This window comes from Glycine soja, chromosome 4 (assembly GCF_004193775.1).
Source record: "Glycine soja cultivar W05 chromosome 4, ASM419377v2, whole genome shotgun sequence".
NCBI classification, from domain to species: Eukaryota; Viridiplantae; Streptophyta; class Magnoliopsida; order Fabales; family Fabaceae; genus Glycine; species Glycine soja.
This window is the reverse complement of record NC_041005.1, coordinates 50,933,682-50,949,775: the sequence shown is the minus strand read 5'-3', so window position 1 is coordinate 50,949,775 and position 16,094 is coordinate 50,933,682. Positions and strand designations below refer to the sequence as shown.

The 16,094-nt window shown below is 35.7% G+C and overlaps 1 protein-coding gene across 6 annotated transcripts; it reads left to right on the top strand.

Moving 5' to 3' along the window:
* Positions 1 to 810: 810 nt before the first annotated feature.
* LOC114410383 (histone-lysine N-methyltransferase ASHH2-like) lies at positions 811 to 15,386 on the top strand. 6 transcript variants are annotated; one of them, XM_028374312.1, is made up of 20 exons: positions 811 to 990; positions 1,209 to 1,270; positions 1,405 to 1,918; positions 1,988 to 4,524; positions 4,691 to 4,913; positions 5,223 to 5,389; positions 5,523 to 5,602; positions 6,909 to 7,040; positions 7,136 to 7,252; positions 8,102 to 8,194; positions 9,398 to 9,475; positions 9,760 to 9,816; positions 10,350 to 11,127; positions 11,204 to 11,259; positions 11,642 to 11,721; positions 11,839 to 11,921; positions 12,036 to 12,115; positions 13,054 to 13,133; positions 13,986 to 14,031; positions 14,185 to 15,386. In XM_028374312.1, the coding sequence occupies exons 3-20, from the start codon at positions 1,464 to 1,466 to the stop codon at positions 15,220 to 15,222; spliced, it is 6,180 nt and encodes a 2,059-aa protein (XP_028230113.1). In that variant the 5' UTR covers positions 811 to 990; positions 1,209 to 1,270; positions 1,405 to 1,463; the 3' UTR covers positions 15,223 to 15,386. The 6 variants fall into 6 exon arrangements, with proteins under 6 accessions (XP_028230113.1, XP_028230111.1, XP_028230114.1 ...); XM_028374310.1 differs by having other exon boundaries at positions 1,405 to 1,934; positions 2,004 to 4,524; XM_028374313.1 differs by having other exon boundaries at positions 1,405 to 2,928; positions 3,040 to 4,524.
* Positions 15,387 to 16,094: the final 708 nt, after the last annotated feature.

Genomic DNA, 16,094 nt, shown 5'->3' with positions numbered 1-16,094 from the left:
CTAGGTAGTCATTTATTAAAATTATTAATAATCATTAAGCTTTTCCCATTCCAAACAATGCAGTGAATGTTATCCTAGTTCCTCTTCACCGAGTGTATATTTGATTTGGTGGAGAATTAATTATTTGTTTTGTGATAGGAAGAAACTAGTAATAAGTAGTAGCCAATAATCCCTCTACCAATAATAATAATAATAATAAGTAGCCAATAACATTAAAAAAATTACAAAAAAAGTTATCAACAAGAAGATATGCACAGACTACAAACAAACCGATAAAAAACATATTAATACGAAAATGAACAAAGCGAGGATTCAGGTATCCCAAATCTGAAATCTCCTTCAAAAGGATGCTTTCTTTTTCTTTTTTCTTTTTACCATATTTAATTACATAATTTTCACTATTTTTTTTTTTCTATAATCTAATCCCCTCCAAAACATAAACGGAAAGATTTGATGGAAAAAAAAACTATGGGTGGCAAGGTTTTAGGGACGTGTCATAGGAGGGACAAAAAGAGAGAAAAACATTGATGAATGATTATGAGAGGCGCGTGGGGCAAAACGGTCTAATCAACATCGAATTTAGGTCCTCGCAGAGTATTACTAATTACTATAAATAATAATTAATAAAAAAGAAAACAAATAGTTGAAAAAAAATAAAAAAATCTTGCTTGGGTCGGAAAGAAACGAAGGAAGCAGTGTCTCTCGTTCGCTTTGGTTTTGTTTTTCTTTTGTTTGTGCTGTTTTTCTCAAACCGTTTTGGTTTTGGTTTTTATTTTTGTTTTCGTTGACAATTTCACCAACCATCTCTTTCTTTCTCTCTTTCCTCTGCGCGCGACGCAGACCCAACTCTCTCTCTCTCTTCAACCCAGAGGGAAAAGAAGAAAAGAATATTTCTCATTTTATTATCTTTTATTTTCTGGAAAAAACCATTCTTGAAAAAGGCCTAAGCCTAACCTCCTTATCCTCAATCTCGCACATCCTGAGAACAAGGTAATATCTTCTTTTCTCAATTTCTTCTTTTTTCTTTTGTTTTTTTTTTCTAATTTTTCGTTTTTGGTTTTATATTATTATTATTATTGTTATTATTATTATTATTATTATTATTATTATTATCGTAGCGTATTTGCACCTAGGAACTCGTGACAGCGTCTGCATTTTTCTGCAAGTAGGGTTTTCTTTAGCTAATTTTTCCCTCACTTTCCGTGCAGAGGGTATCAGGATAATGCCGCTTTCTAGGGTTTTCTTTGCAGGCAATGGTTTTCACGTGGAGGTAGTGTTCTTCTCTATTTTGCTTTAATTCGAGGTGCCGTTTCGTTTGGTTGTTGTGTGGTTAGGTATTTGGTGATGCATTGTGGTGATTCATTTACCTTTCTTCGTTTTCTCGTTTTGTTTTTTTTGTTGAAGTTAATCAGAGAGTGACGGCGGGTTAGTGGTTGTGTGTTTCTATCGTTGATGGTTTTTGAATGATTGAAATGGGGTCGTGTGGGAGATCTGCTGCCATTGATGATCCCTCAGAAAAGTTTGTAATTGAGCAGCAGCATTTGTGCTCAGAGGTTCAAGAGCAGGTTGTTTCTGTGCAGGAGTCTTGTTTAGAAGAAGAGGCTTACAATGTGGTGGACTCTAATGTTGAGCTCTCCACTGTGACTGATGGTTGTCTGCGAGGGGACCGTGTCAGTTCTGAAGGACGTGTTGATGTTACCGAGGGGTCCGGAGAGGGTTTGGGTTTGGCGAGTGAATGCAAAAATGCTGATTTGTTGCCACTGGAGAAATCTACTCAGGATGATTGTCAGAATTGTTTGGGTGTTTCTTGTGGGAGCATTGAAGTTCTCTGTGTAAACAGTGGCTCAGAGGGAAATTTTCAGAATGAGGGTATCTTTGATCAGCTGTCGGGGTCCTTAACTGCAGATGATTCACAGAGGCGTTGTGCTCAACAGGATGAGCAGAAGGATGATGAGTCAGGGTCCTTAATTACAGAGGATTCACAGAGGCATTGTGCTCAACAGGATGAGCAGAAGGATAATAAGAGTGACGTATTGCCTGCAGCAGGAGATGATTCGGATGTCGTGGAAGGCAAAAATGATGAGACTGGTGTTCTTGCTGATGCTTTCAGTCATGCACTTGATTTCAGGGATTGCGAAGTGTCTTTGGAATCAGAATCCATGGCTGACTTGCTAGTTGATTGCAACCAGCAAAGTGAGCAGGAGAAAATTATGAGAAATCCAGATCCCTTGTTGAATGTAGTTGAAAAATGTGACGCTCTAATTGGGGAGGAAACTGATGCTTGCAGGAAGATATCTCCTACTCCGGCTATGGAAGTGCCATCAGGTGCATTATGTACAGATACAGAAGTAGAGAGCATAAATGATCACCCATGTGATCAGAAAGATGGTGAGGAAACTGATGCTTGCAGGCAGATATCTCCTACTCCGACTATGGAAGTGCCATCAGATGCATTATTTACAGATACAGAAGTAGAGAGCATAAGTGATCAGCCATGTGATCAGAAAGATGGTGAGGAAACTGATGCTTGCAGGAAGATATCTCCTACTCTGGCTATGGAAGTGCCATCAGGGCCACCATCAGGTGCATTATGTACAGATGCAAAAGTAGAGAGCACAAATGATCAGCCATGCGATCAGAAAGATATTGAGGATCAGAATAGTACTTGTGAAGAAAAGTTTAAAGCTTTTGTTGATGAAGAAGTCATCAACATTAATTCATGTATAAAAATATCATCCTCTCTAGATTGCCAGGAGACTGTTGCGAGCTCACCTGTAGTTGGTTTTCCTTGTGAGCCTGCCCTGTTGGATCCAGGGTGTGAAATGAAGAATGACATGCTGCAAATAGATGATTTCTGTAAATTGAAGGACTGTTCCTCAGAGGAAACTACCAACTCTACCTTTAGAAAACCATTTTCTCCTGAATCAGGTCTGCCCTCTGTTGCTTTAATTACCAACTGCTCTGCAAAGGATGTTCTTGATCTCCATTCTAAGGGTGATGATGTTTCCATTAATAATAATAATGCTGTTAACAATCCAGGGCAGATGGATAATGATGGAACAAAAGCTGTTGAAGTTGATTGTATCACTGAAAGCATACCGTTACCTTCTCTAAGGGATAGTCGAAGAACTAAATTTGGCCGTAAGACACAAACCAAAAAGGCTTCAAGAAATTGCAAGAACAAAACCAAGGTGACGCATTCAAATGGGGGTATGAAGCTAAACTTAGAGGCTGCTAGAAAGAAAAGAAGTTGTTTCTCCAAACCAGCTCGTTCTTCTGTCTGGGGATTGATTGGGAATATTGAACAGTTTTTTGAGCAAGATAATGAGCTTGGAGTTGGTGAAGCTGTGTGCCAAGAATTGGGGAAGGCTAGAAGCAAGCGTCAAAGTGGGAAAGCGGTTAAGAATGGTGCAAGTACTACCTCATTGAGTTCAGTACAGAAGTGTTCTGTTTCAACTACTCGTGTTCGTCTGAAGATTAAATTTGGGAAAGAAGTTGATTTAAGTTGCTCAAATGTCTTGATTCCAGAGTCAGTTGATGGTTTGGCTTCTGCTTCTTACTTGGTGTCTGATTCAGGTTCTCAGAAAGTAGCCGGCAATGCTGATGATAAAATTTCTGATGCGGTGGCTTTGGGAAATTCAGAATCTTTCAGTAATGACCTGGGCAAGGATGGTCTTGTTCTAAATGAACAAGTTGCAAATAACCCCTTAGAAACTACTGAAATAACAGAGAAGTCATATGGGGATGCAGAGGAACCTTGTCTTGCTGTTCCTCCTGAGAAGGTGGTTGAAGCATTGATTGAACCTATGAGTAATAAGGGTATGGATCCTGGAACCTCACCTGATTCTGAAGTTATCAATTCAATTCCCGAAGTCCAGATTGGAGAAAGACATCAAGAAGACGTACATCATGCTGTTTTAGGTTCTTCTAAAGAATTAAATTCTAAATTGGATGTTACCATCAGTAAGAGAGGGAAGAAGAAAGAGAAACTTATTTGTTCTGGTAATTGTATCACTGAAGATGGATCACAAGGTCCACGTGGGAATAGTAGAGCTAAGCATTCAAAGAATCACAGACGTAAGAAAAATTGCAGGGATGCATTTAGCTCTTTGGAGTTGCCCACTGAGATAAGCAAATCTGTGACCAGTAAAGAATTGTCCCCAGAATTATTGCCCCATTCTGGAGAGACCGAACTTGGAGGCTCCGTCGAGGCTTTGAAAGTTAAAAATCATATGGACGCTAAGACAAGTAATAAACCATCTGTTGACCATGGATTTTCAGATTCCCTGGTTTCTGAGAAAATGCTGTCATCTGCAAGACCTTTGGGGCGTAAACTACCTAAAAGTCTTAGACCTAGTAAAGTTAGCAAGACCAAATCTAAAGCTTCTGACTCATCTGGCAGGAAAAAGACTACTGCTGGTACATGCAAGGAGAAACAGAAAAATCCAATTAATAAGAGCAAAGTCAAGGGAAAAGGTGCCTCTCTTAAAGTTACATGTGAAGTGGAAGATTGCCCACATCCAGGTAGCTTTTTGTGTCAAATAAACAGCATCATATGTGATATTATTTTTTGCATTTTGGATTCATCTGAGAATGACCTTGTGTCCTTCATGAATATCTAAGTCTTTATTTTATCATTTCGTTATCTTATGTGTTAGTTATATAAATAGGATGTTTTTTTGTCTCTTAGAAGCAAATGCTGGAAATCATAAGCTGGATGCTATTGGAAAAATTATTGCTGATGACAACAGAGTATCGGTCAATGTATCTAATTTGGACATGCTGTCTGGTGTTGGTTTTGGGGAGCAAATTCTATCACCCCGCAATGCATGGGTGCGTTGTGATGATTGTCACAAGTGGCGGCGAATTCCAGCTGTGCTAGCAGACCGAATTGATGAAACTAACTGCACCTGGTATACCATGTTTCATGCATATTATTCATTATTATTTTTCTATAATTTTTTATTAGAAGCTGAAGAGGCAGAATATGATATAATCATGTATTTGTTTGTAATATATTTTTTCACAATTGACTTCACTTGTAACTAATTGACCATGCACATCAGTCATTATCTGGGTTTTAGTTGTAAAACTAGTCATGATTTATATTTCTACAATCCTCTTATGTCTTTGCATACAGAGGTACATAAAGCAAATGCCTTATTCATAATATTCCCAGTTTAAATAACTTGCACCTTGTCATGGGTGATATTCTTTTGAAGGACATGTAAGGACAGCAGTGATAAAGCCTTTGCTGATTGTGCTATCCCTCAAGAAAAGTCTAATGCAGAGATTAATGCGGAGTTGGGATTATCAGATGCCTCGGGTGAAGAAGATGCATATGAAGGTTCCAAAAATTTTAAGGAATTAGAATATTGGCCACCTATAGGTATGTTACATTTGTTAGCAAGTTCCCCAGGAGTTTTTTATTTTTAAAATGAAATTTAAGCTTGAAGCTAGACTGTTTTAGGAATGTGATTTTATCGTATTGTCTGATGTTTAATTTCCTTTATGCATTGCAGTTTCCCAGGAGTCAACTTTTACCAATATTTTGACCAATGAATTTCTGCATCGTAGCCATAAAACTCAGACTATTGACGAGGTCCTGGATTGTTCTGGTTTTTAATTTATTACAAATGATTATTATCATATTACATAATTTGATAGTTATGTATATGTTTTAGTGTACTAGTGACCATGTTGGATTAGTGTGTACGTACTTAAATGTGAAACTGGTCATGATGGTTTCCTTCTGTGACTTAGACCTTAATGTGCTGATATGCATATGTTCTTTCTTTCTTAAGTACATATGCGTTATTGTTTTCCCCCCTTAAATATTGTGAAATAGGTAACTGCTCCTTTTACAATACTCTCTCACAAGATCATGAAAGCCCATCTGAATCAGAGTTGATCGACATGTAGAGCATATACCTAAACACAATGGTGAAGCTAGACTGTTTTAGTTGGGGTGGCTATATACATAAAATATTAATTAGAAAGAAACTTTTATATCTTTTATTGTAAAATTTCATATGTTGGGCAATAATCACTTTATAAATTTAGAATTCCGATTATTACATAGGGTCACATATATAGTAATTTTATGTAAGATTACTTCAAAATTTCATAGATGCCTACACACAAGTTACATATAGCAAGTTTACTAAATTTGGAAGAATAATTATTTCGCATAGCGAAGAGCCTCTGGGCAATGGGGTACGAAGTTTTTTTTAATTATGATGGGACTTATATCAGCACAACTAGAAAATGTCTTCAAGTCACTGTATAATGCATGTATATGTACAAAAATAATTCCCTTATAAACCAAGAGATTTGAGTCATAAAATTACTATTTGAAGTAAAAAATTATGTATTGTAATAATATTGGTTAAGTTTTCCTCTTGATATAAATTTATTTATATTATTATCATATTGTAAATTTTTGCATAACGAAGACATAATCTATATGCTGTGTGAGATTTTTCAAATTAAATTGTAAAATTGAGTGAATTTTGATAAAACTCTTTACCTTCAAAAATTTTGATTTTTTTTTCTTTATATAAAAAAATTCTTATAAAAGACAGCGAATTAGAAAATTTGGTGGGGCCATGACCCCCTGCTAAATATTAATTGAACTTTTTTGTAGGTGCAGAGGATGGATGAATTGTTGACCTTATATTATTTTCTCATGTATGATGAGGAACTGTATACTTCGATGCCTTGCTTCCAATTGCTACATATAGGCCTTTCTTTTGCTTTTACATCAGTCACTAATAGTTTTATTTTGCATTTTGATTGAGATTTATATGGTGGATAGCGCTTAGGTTTCTATTAAGTTTGCTTGGAATTTGCAACTTTGTGCATCAGATTTATATTCCTGATTCATGGCTCCTCTGAACTTGTATCAGATAATGGTATGTCATTGCAAGCCATCTCAAGGAGGAAAGTTAGGCTGTGGGGATGAATGTCTAAATCGGATTCTTAATATCGAATGTGTGCAAGGAACCTGCCCATGTGGGGACCGTTGTTCCAACCAGCAGGTTTATAAACTTGATTTTTTTTATTTATTGAAAATATACTAGTATTTGGTCTTTTTGTCAAATGGCATGATTGCCGAACAAATGTTTGATTTCAGTTCCAAAAACACAAGTATGCTAGCCTGAAGTGGTTTAAATGTGGGAAAAAGGGTTACGGACTGAAGGCAATTGAGGATGTAGCTCAAGGCCAGTTTCTTATTGAATACGTTGGAGAGGTAACACATACAATGCTTCTCTTTTTTTTTATTATCCCTATACTAATTTAACAATTTTACTTATTTTGTTATGATACATGAAATATTGACCGTTGAGACTGAATATCAAAATTGTGATCATATTATGCTTTGGTTCCATATTTTAGCTGAATTTTTTGGGAAAGGATGAACGAATATTACCTTCTATGGAGTTATAGGTGCAGTTATGTTAGATTTGTCTCACTCAACTCTATTCTTCTCATTTGTTTCTTTTCCCCCGATATATTGTTTGTGTCCTCATCCTCCTTTCTCTTCTTTTCGCTGCAGAAAAAAAATATTATATGATGTAATGCTGCTAATTGATGTATTGGCATTGCACTCAGTGGGGAGGGGGCTGATTTAGTTTTTAATAAATCACTACCATGTGTATCATCAAGATGGACATAGTTTGTCTCGCTTCTTTTTGTATGATTTGAATTGCTCTAATGCTCTTTAAATAGCGGTTAAGAGCCATGGAAAACTATTAACATTTTGCTTAGTAGTAAACAAAGAATGTTATATTAATCTAATGCAGTAGCAGTGTAGCACATGTGAAAAAGCCATTGGGCTTCGTGGACAAAGGACATGGTTTTTCTTTATGGGTTTGATCCACTCAACCTGATAGCCTATGCATGTAGGCTGGGGCTAAATAATAGCTTATGTCTAACAATCTACTTTTCTTGTTAAGGGAGGAGAAGGATTATTCTAAGCAGATTGGATTCTGTAATTAATGGATTAATTTATATCTTATAGAGTTAGAATTTGCAATGCTATTCTATGTAGGGGCATTGATGTGATTTGTGTTGTATATCCAATTTATGGTCCAAACAGGTGCTTGATATGCAAACGTATGAGGCACGGCAAAGAGAGTACGCTTTGAAGGGCCATCGGCATTTCTATTTTATGACCTTGAATGGTAGTGAGGTATGAGTTTAACCTGTATCTGCATACTTGAGTGGAAACAACTTGTTTCTTTTTTGCCAAGTAAAAATTTAATTGGTTGGCTAAAAACATACAGATTTGTTCATGATAGCATGCTACGCAACATAATTATTTACAAAATTAGATAGCAGTTGTAGTTTAACTTTTCATATAATGCATTCCATATGCATATGCTGTGGAAATTCTCTTCTCTTCCCTTCCTTCAAAGAAAAACAAAAGTGGAGAAAGTTATATTCTGGGAATAGAATTCTTTTGCATTATATCTCCTGACTTCAAGGTGCTACAGTAATTTATAAGAACCCAACATGTAACCCATACTGCCTTCCCCCTAGAAATGTCCCTGTACAAATTAGGGAACCCAGAAACCACCTCAATATGAAAACCATGCCTTTGAAGCGTCACTTACTCTGCCATGCTATAATTGATTGTGAACTGTATCTTGTTAGCAATATAATTGTCTTGGTAATTTACTGTTAGTGGCAAGTTAAATGGAATGTTCTGTTTTACTTCTGCCAATAACTTGGTGGGAATCCACAATGGAAATAGAGAAAACAAATTAATAAAATAATGATTATATTGCTTGATTGAAAATGAAACAGAGCAAGGAGAAAGATCTCTCCTCAAAGGGTCTCCCCTTTCATTGCTCAGCACTTGCTCAATTCTCAAATGCCAACAAATGGCAATTTAGAATGATCCTCTTGCCCTTCCATCCCCCTATTTATTTATCTAAGTAATTCCTGCTAATTGTTCTTAACATGAACCGTTCTTTATTTTTCCAAGCAAATGTCCTTTTACCCGTCTGTCCTAACATAGCTTGTGTGAATGAATATGTTGGAATTGATGAAGTAATACCAAGAACCAACAAAATATAGTTTGTCTTGATGATAGCTTTTTTAGTTATTCATGCCTTCTAGTGTTGATTAATCCGGGATGTCTGTTTATTTTGAGCTCATTTCATGACATGCCTGTATCTGGATTCTGGACAACTTATCAACTCATCTGGATAGTTATCACATTAAATTTTCCACTTTTTTTGCTATTTGCATCATAATTATTCCGAGAATTCAGTTGAGACATGGGAATGGTGTCCTGTGGTTCTTTCAGCATGATTTGTTATTGTATCCCTATTATTATTAGGTTTTTCAGTTGTTTTCTGCTTTGCCATTCACATTTCTTTATTTTCAGGTGATAGATGCAAGTGCAAAAGGAAACTTGGGGCGTTTCATTAATCATAGTTGTGATCCTAATTGTCGGACAGAAAAGGTGAGTATTATACTATTATTACCTGCTTTTTTTTTTGTGGTTTACTAAAGAAAGGTTATGATACTAGAGAAGCTTTTTTTTTAAATAATAATATTGGGAACTATATTTTTGCTAGCTTTACATTTTGCATTCTGCTTATCTTATACTAGGAAATGTGGATTTAGGCTTTTCCAGAACATTTTCTTAATGCCATTTTGCACTTATTAGTTCCCGGAGTATGAAATTCATAATTATTCTGTTGTTTTCTATCACTTGACCTTGTGTTTGATCCTTTTTTGCAACAGTGGATGGTGAATGGGGAAATCTGTATTGGACTGTTTGCATTGAGGAATGTTAAGAAGGTGTGCCTTCAGCCTTCACTTACTACTTTCATGTGTGTGTGTGTGTGTATTGTTAATTCCACTAGATCTTGCAGTTTTTGATGTGGATCATTGTTGCTTCTACTTTTCAAATTGTGACTTTGGAAGTTTGAAATAGTTACTTCAATTTATTTTCTTGAGTCCATGTCTGTTGTGTATTATGATTTGTGATTATCAAATATGTGAGAAAATGTGAATCTACTTAATTTTGTACTTCAAGTATTAAAATTGTTAGTTATGCCACCTTTCCACTACTGATGAAATATAAAAATATTTGGCCATTTGAGTCAGAAATGCTTAATTGAACAGAAGGTTGGATGATTAATGATTATAGCTCTTTTTTTCTGTTAGTAGATTTGTGTTGATAGTTTGGAGGACTTGGAGGTCCTATTTTCATACCTTTTAGTATTGAAATATGAAACTAATTGCTAACCTTAATTGTTTCCTTTAGGCTTTAAGCATGTTTAAGTATTATTCTGTGCTAAGCTGAATTTGTTTACCTCCACCTTCCCCAGGATGAAGAATTGACATTCGATTACAACTATGTAAGGGTTTTTGGTGCTGCTGCCAAAAAATGCTATTGTGGTTCGTCTAACTGTCGAGGTTATATAGGTGGTGGTGATCCACTTAATGCTGAATTGATAGTTCAAAGTGATTCAGAAGAAGAATTTCCCGAACCTGTTATGCTTACCAAAGATGGTGAAATTGAAGATGCTGTACCTACACCCAAGTATTTTAATAATGTTGATACAGAATCTGCTAAACATATGTTGAAAGACAGGGATATATTGGAAAATCCTACAACTGCTATAGATTCAGATGGTTCTCCAGAGAAAGAGAGTTCTATGAACCCTGCCTCTGCCGTTTCTCTGTTGCACAGCTCAGCAGAAATGGAGGATTCAAAGGGCAAATTACCATCTTCTGTTAGAGATGAAGAAATTTCTCTACAAATGGAGGATGTAACAAGCAAACCCATGCCTTCTGTACACCAAGGATATGAAAAGGAATCAGAGTTTGCAGACAAAACTTCTTCCATTCAAAGATTAGAGACTACTTCTCCCCCTACAACTGTCAGCAAAATGTTACCGAATTCTGCTGGTAGTAATAGGGAGTCCAAGTCTGAAATAATTGGAGGCAAGAAGACTCCTAAGTTAAATGGTTCTGTTAAAAAGGGGAAGGTTCATGCTAATCCTCCAAATGGCCTTAAAACTGAGGTGACAGCCAATCGATTACAGGTGTCATCTATAAAACACAAAAAAGTAGAAGGTTCTTCCAATGGACGGTTTGAAGCAGGTTGGTCATCCTCATTTGTTTGGTAACATTATTACTAAAATAAATTATAATGGATAAAGCTTTTTGTTACCTGCAGTTCAGGAGAAACTTAATGAGTTGCTGGATGGAGATGGTGGAATAAGCAAAAGAAAAGTACGTACTTTCCCACATTTATAGTAGCTTAGTGAACATAATATTTTAAATAGGCACATTTATAGTAGCTAGTGCATGCATGTGTGCTACAGTGTGCTTTCCCACAGTTAATATTGGTTATGCAACAAAGCAAGGGACATCAGCCTCTACTGCTGTAATATCTTAAATTTATGTTACAGACAAAAAAAAATCTTAAATTTATGTTTGTCTTGTAATCGGTTATGAGAAATAGTTTGTGTCTCCTGTTATCTTTTCTTTTTTCAATTTTATTACTTGCTCTTGAATGCCTTTATATTGGAGGTATTACAGGGATAGCTACCTGGGTAGTTTTATGTTTGAATTTTCACCATTTGACTGCCCTCACCCTTTTTTTTTGTAACAGGATGCCACCAAAGGGTACTTGAAGCTTTTGTTTCTCACTGTGGCATCAGGTGATAGAATTAATGGTGAAGCTATTCAAAGGTCCTCTCTTCTCTGCCTTTTCTGTTTCTCCATCAAGCACACATTATACACTCATATTTTATCATGGTTCATGGTCATGAAATACTTTCTAAAGTAAATTTTAAACTTTGGTTACAGCAATCGAGATCTTTCCATGATCCTTGATGCCCTTCTGAAAACAAAATCTAGAGCAGTGCTGAATGATATAATTAACAAAAATGGTAATACATATTTTCTTTCTATGTAATGTAGTTTCCCCCCCTATATATCTGAAATGTGTAAAACTCATCGCACATTTGGTTGTGTTGAAAAGTAATTATAGTGTTGCCTTCCAGGTTTACAGATGTTACATAACATTATGAAGCAGTACAGGCATGACTTCAAAAAAATTCCAATACTACGAAAGCTTCTTAAGGTGCTTGGGAAATTACTCATAATTTAGTTGTTTGTTATATTCCTTTTGTCTGGAGAGGTTATATATATATATATTTTAAATTACTGCATATCATTGAATCATAAGATGTGTATTTTTACATCTAAAGGAGTATGTGTGCTTTCCTTATGATACTAAAATGGGGAAGGTTTGTTGAGCTTGAGCAGTTGGAAACTTATTTATCATGACATGCTATTATTGTTCTTGCTGAACAATAGAAATCCTTAGGTAGTGTTTGGATAGAGAATTTCAGAATTCTTAAGGAATTTAAATAAAATGCATGCAAAAGAAAGGGAGAGGAAGAGATAGAGGCGCAGAAGGGAGAGAGGTGCTGCAAAGATATAGCACACACCGAAGTTTCTGAGTGAGACTGTGGAAGCATGAAGGAATTTTTAAATTCTTTTTTTAGGTGTTATTTGAATTCTTTCCATTTTACTTGAAAAATACCCTGTAAAATTTCCATCATTTTAAAATTTCTTTGGTTTTGATATCCAAAATGTCATTTTGATATATGGTATTTTAAATCCACTTCAAAATTGAATTCCTCTTAAAAATTCCCATCAAAAGACTTAAATTTGTGTTGAATTCTGTATGTTATATGATTGTTATGATGCTATTTGTTCTATTCACCTGAAACGTAAAAATATATTTTGCAACTTTTGTTCAATGACCATATTTTGACATTTGCATGATGATAAAATATTTTATTCCCCCTTCTTGATTTTGGTCATTTTCTCTAATCATTGAGTTTCAATATTAGAATGTAGGGAAGGTTCAATCCTGTAATTATTGATCATATTATTCAATAAGTTGATGGATGGTAGATCCCAATCTTTTCTTTGTTGTCCTCCTTTCTGCATTCTCTCATTCTGAGTATCAAGAAAATATCTGGCCCTTGCCTGATCAACTTTCTTTTGCAGGTCTTGGAGTTCCTAGAAGCAAGCAAGATTTTGACATCTGAACATATTAATGGTGGTCCTCCTTGTCATGGAATGGAGAGGTCAGAAAATTTCAAATTATATCATTCTCCCCAAATTAACTGAAGCAATTGTAATATTTGTTAAATTTTGTTTGTTTGTTGTATGCTGACACTAAATTTAGTAGCAGTTTTCATTTGACTTTTTCTTCATCACCCTTTTTTGTGTGGCTTGTATGAATATGATTGACATAAGCTACAAAAAACGTTATTGTTGAGTGCTTGGAAGCATGAAATATGTTAACATCAACATTTCCTATTCCATATTTTGGGAGGGAATTGAATCAATTAATGATTTATAATATTCCTGATTCCGAAATGATTAAAATGGTTGGGCTTTTACTTACCCTTAATATCTTAGTATCTCAAGCTTATTTTAAGTATAATGACCAAAAAATATTGTAGGGATTACAAGGAGATGTATAATCTTAGATTTTATTTATTTTTTATTTTTGCATTTATTCATAAGCATTACATTAACATGACATATTTTTAGTAGTCATCAATAAGTATTGATATTCCTGTTGTGCTTGAAATATTAAAGAATGTCAGTCTTGTAGATATATTCTTCCGATTAGGATGGAATTGATTGTTAATTCATTGGTACTCATGTCTCATTTACATAGGCTTTTGTTTCATTCTAATTCTATTGATACCATCTTCACTTGTTTATTGTTGGAAACAACTTGAAATTTTCTGCCCTTCTTTAGTTTGTTAGTTGTTGTTACTTGCAATTTTGTTTTGACTTGAAGAGATGTTGTAATTATTTATCCTTGCAAATGAATTACCTTATTTTCTTCCTTATAACTTAGATGAAATTGTTCTGCTGCTCTCTAAGCTTCTATTCTTTTACTAATAATTTGTTTTTGTTTTCAGCTTTAGAGAGTCAATGCTTTCTCTGACAGAGCATGAAGACAAACAGGTATCTGTTATGTTAACTTGTTCATTTCTATAGTGTACATGAGTGCCAAGAAATATACTTTGAGGATTTTTCTTATAACCATGTGCATAAATCTGTTTTGGGAGGAAGGAATTGAATCTTTGAGTCTTCTCATTGTTTTGTTTGCACATGTAGGTCCATCAAATTGCTCGAAACTTCCGAGACAGATGGTTTCCCAGACACGCCAGAAAACATGGCTATATGGACAGGGATGATAACAGAGTGGAATCTCACAGAAGTTTCAAGTGCAACAGATTTTCAGCATCACACAGTCAGAGGCATGAACAGGATTTAAGGACTACAGAAGCAATTGATTGTAGTCAGCAGGCGATGCTTGTGACAACTCCAGTAGATGCTGAAACCTGGGAAGGCTGTCCTGTGCAGTCTCTAGATGGGGTTGAAATCAAAAGAGCTAAAAAACGCAAGCGCAAAAGCCGATGGGATCAACCAGCCGATACAAACTCGCATTCTGATGCCGTTATGAGCTCTATCGGTGAAAGCCAGAACATTCCCGAGGATGGTCCACCAGGGTTTTCATGTCCAGTAGGTTCATTAAATGCTTCCCTAAACTCTGGTAATCTTGCCTTGCAAAATGCAAGCCGTTCTGGATGCCCCTCTGATATAGTTATTGGTCATCCAAAAGAGAAATTTAACTCTCACTTGCCTGTCTCATATGGAATGCCATGGTCTGCCCAGCAATATGGAACACCTCATGCTGAATTTCCTGAGTGTTGGGTCACTGCACCTGGCATGCCTTTCAACCCATTTCCTCCACTACCCCCGTATCCACGGGACAACAAAGACTGTCAACCTTCTAATACTACTAATGCTATGATAATTGATCAGCCTGCTGAAGTTAAGCAGGGGGATACCAGTGGTATGGTTAATTGTTGCTCAGATGATATGATTCCCAGCACAACTGGTGTTAACTCTGAAGACTCCAACCTACTGTTTGAGGACGATAAACACAAACGATTGAAGGGTGATTCCAATGATTTGGGAACGAGGTACTTTAGACAGCAGAAAATACACCGACCATGGTTCAAGAGGAATGCATGGAAATGTGATGAGAACAACTCTTGTGGTGATATGTGCAGTATAGATGTAGGAGATGTACCAAAAGAGTCAAAAGTTACTTGTGACGCGGAGGATGCAATCTGTAGAGAGGAGTAAGGTGGCGATATTATTTATTAGCATGCACAGCAGCAATATCAATATTGTTCACAGGAAAAAGAAATATTTTTGTTTTCTTTTTTCTTCCTTATACATTAATGTACTGTCAATTCATTTGTTCCTGAATCTATTATTCAATGAAAATATCATTCAATTTCAGCATTCTTCTCCTTCACTTTCTACACTACCTGGGGCAATTCCGCCGTTCTTAATACTAATCCGCCCAAACCTTCAAGAGGTAGGTGTTTCTCTTGACTTATAATCCTCTACAAAAATGGAAAACCTCATATGGTAATGCACAGCATTGATGAGACAAGTATTGTTTGTTTCAACATTTTCTTAACATTTAATGAGTGGGCTGAAGTCTGAAGCTAATGGCTGTTATCTTTATTTACAAATAAGTAAAAAAATGATTAGTTCCCTTTCTATCATGACTTCTGTATGGTTTATTGTTTGAACCGGAAAGATCATGTGTGTGTGTGTCATTGATTTTAGATTCTTTTTTAAAGTTGGTTCTTTTTGTGGTTCAAAAGCTTCGAAGTTATACCTGTGAATGTCTGGAGAATTCGGGAAGAAATGTTTCTAGTTTTTGATAGGGCCCATTTTCTTCTAGATTAGAAATTGTTAATGGTTGCCAATGTTATTTTTGGTATAGAGCAGGGTATTCTGTTTTTATTCTTCCACAGCAAACATACGCAGAGTTTATTGATTTTCCAGAAGTATAAGAGAAAGAATTGTCTCGAAGTAGATCTAAAGAGTTTTGACTATCAACAAGGTAACACCCTAGGTATGTCTTTTAAAATAATAATCATACAAGTTGATGATTTTCGATCGTATGCAATCAAGGTTCTAGGGTTTGTTGACAGTACAAT

Bases quoted from the DNA above. Each gene is read 5' to 3' on its own strand.
- LOC114410383 (XM_028374309.1), top strand. From the start codon at position 1,464: ATGATTGAAATGGGGTCGTGTGGGAGATCTGCTGCCATTGATGATCCC. The intron at 4,914-5,222 runs GTATACCATGTT...ATTCTTTTGAAG, and splicing joins GATGAAACTAACTGCACCTG to GACATGTAAGGACAGCAGTG. The intron at 14,032-14,184 runs GTATCTGTTATG...TTGCACATGTAG, and splicing joins CAGAGCATGAAGACAAACAG to GTCCATCAAATTGCTCGAAA.